We start from the raw sequence: 1343 nt of genomic DNA, 5'->3' as shown, positions 1-1343 counted from the left end.
AGAAGAAGACGACCAGGCAACGACGTCGACGCAGGTCGATGATGTGAAGTTTATGTTGACGTCTTCAGAGGTAATGTAATCTGCCTGTTTCAGACATCTGAAAGTTGCCTTTTATTCAGCAGCTTTGCACATCACAATCTTGCCAATTATCATTATCGTACGGTCTAAGGTTACAGATGTAAAATGTACATAGAAATTGCACTTCACTGAAAGTGTGGAAGACTTAAAGAATGTATTTTCCCACATAAGTTACTAAAGGGAGGTAAAAAAGTATCCACATTTAATTCCTCAATTTTAATACTACGTTTTTCCACGCCTCAGAAAAGTCTGAAATCAAGACGCAGAGATTTTCCCTGTGAAGCACGTTTAACGTTACGTTTAACTTAATCACAATTTTCTTAATGTGCCGATTATGTAGGACTGTACACCAAATGTTAATTGAACTAATTATTTTTTTTCTTGCTTTACTGAAGTCGTTCCCAGCATTTGACAAAACCGTGGTAAAATTATATGAACGCATCGTTTAGTAAACTGATTCAAAAGATTCGAGTCACTGAGATGAATCAAAATCCCAAACTCCATAAAGACCGACAAACTCCACCCACCGGAATTACATAACCAGAGGTCGTCCACCTAGAAAATCCACACGGAAAAGACAATTTAGACTACAGCTGAAATAAACAAAAATTAATGTAAGTTCTTCAACAATCATACTGTGTTCACATTTCTGCTTATAGACCCTACTGCTTTCATGCCTGTTGCTTCTTTTGTCAGAGTATTACCCTAAATACATTTGGGGTTGCTTAAGTTGTTATTAAATGCTTCTTTATCATGATGATCTAAAAAGTATGTACTTTAGTCCAATAAAGTAAAACTTTTTTAACCCTCTTGGGTCTGAGGGTGTTTTGGGGCCCTGGAGAAGTTTTGACATGCCCTGACATTTGTGCTTTTTTCAGTTGCTTATAAACATATTAATAGCTAAAGTTTAATAACACTGTATTCATGACAAACTGGGCTGTACAATTACTCAAGTACTTTACACTCCTGGACATCAGCTATCAAAAGAGACCCGACAAAGAAATCTTTCAGGTAAATTTAACTGGAATTCCTAATGTCATAAATGTACAGACGTTTCAAGAGGGTATAGTACATGTTCCGAAATATAACGGCCTTTGTGAAATATGCATGCTGTTTTTCTTTTTAAACTCTATTTTTTATTTTTATTATAATTTTTTTTTAGAAAAGAGTATTATCTGCTCAAATTTGTTTTATTAAATCTTCTCTGCTTGTAGACTCACAATCTAGACCGACTTTCCAAAATGTCTCGGGAGCAGCAGGCTGTT

General features: G+C 35.4%; 1 protein-coding gene across 5 annotated transcripts in view; it reads left to right on the top strand.

Moving 5' to 3' along the window:
- aldh3a2a (aldehyde dehydrogenase 3 family, member A2a) overlaps positions 1-1343 on the top strand; it is a 6534-nt gene continuing 5191 nt past the window's right edge. Inside the window, exons 1-4 of one of the 5 annotated variants that reach the window (XM_016452900.1) lie at positions 34-70; positions 474-692; positions 957-1089; positions 1293-1341. In XM_016452900.1, the coding sequence (XP_016308386.1) occupies positions 1003-1089; positions 1293-1341 (136 nt within the window). In that variant the 5' untranslated portion in view covers positions 34-70; positions 474-692; positions 957-1002. Of the gene's footprint in view, positions 71-473; positions 693-956; positions 1090-1292; positions 1342-1343 lie in introns of all 5 variants that reach the window. The other 4 variants (XM_016452904.1, XM_016452903.1, XM_016452902.1 and 1 more) reach the window with 4 other exon arrangements.

The sequence above is a fragment of the Sinocyclocheilus anshuiensis genome, unplaced genomic scaffold (assembly GCF_001515605.1).
Source record: "Sinocyclocheilus anshuiensis isolate Anshui unplaced genomic scaffold, SAMN03320099.WGS_v1.1 scaffold1144, whole genome shotgun sequence".
NCBI classification, from domain to species: Eukaryota; Metazoa; Chordata; class Actinopteri; order Cypriniformes; family Cyprinidae; genus Sinocyclocheilus; species Sinocyclocheilus anshuiensis.
This window is presented reverse-complemented; position numbering and strand designations above follow the sequence as displayed.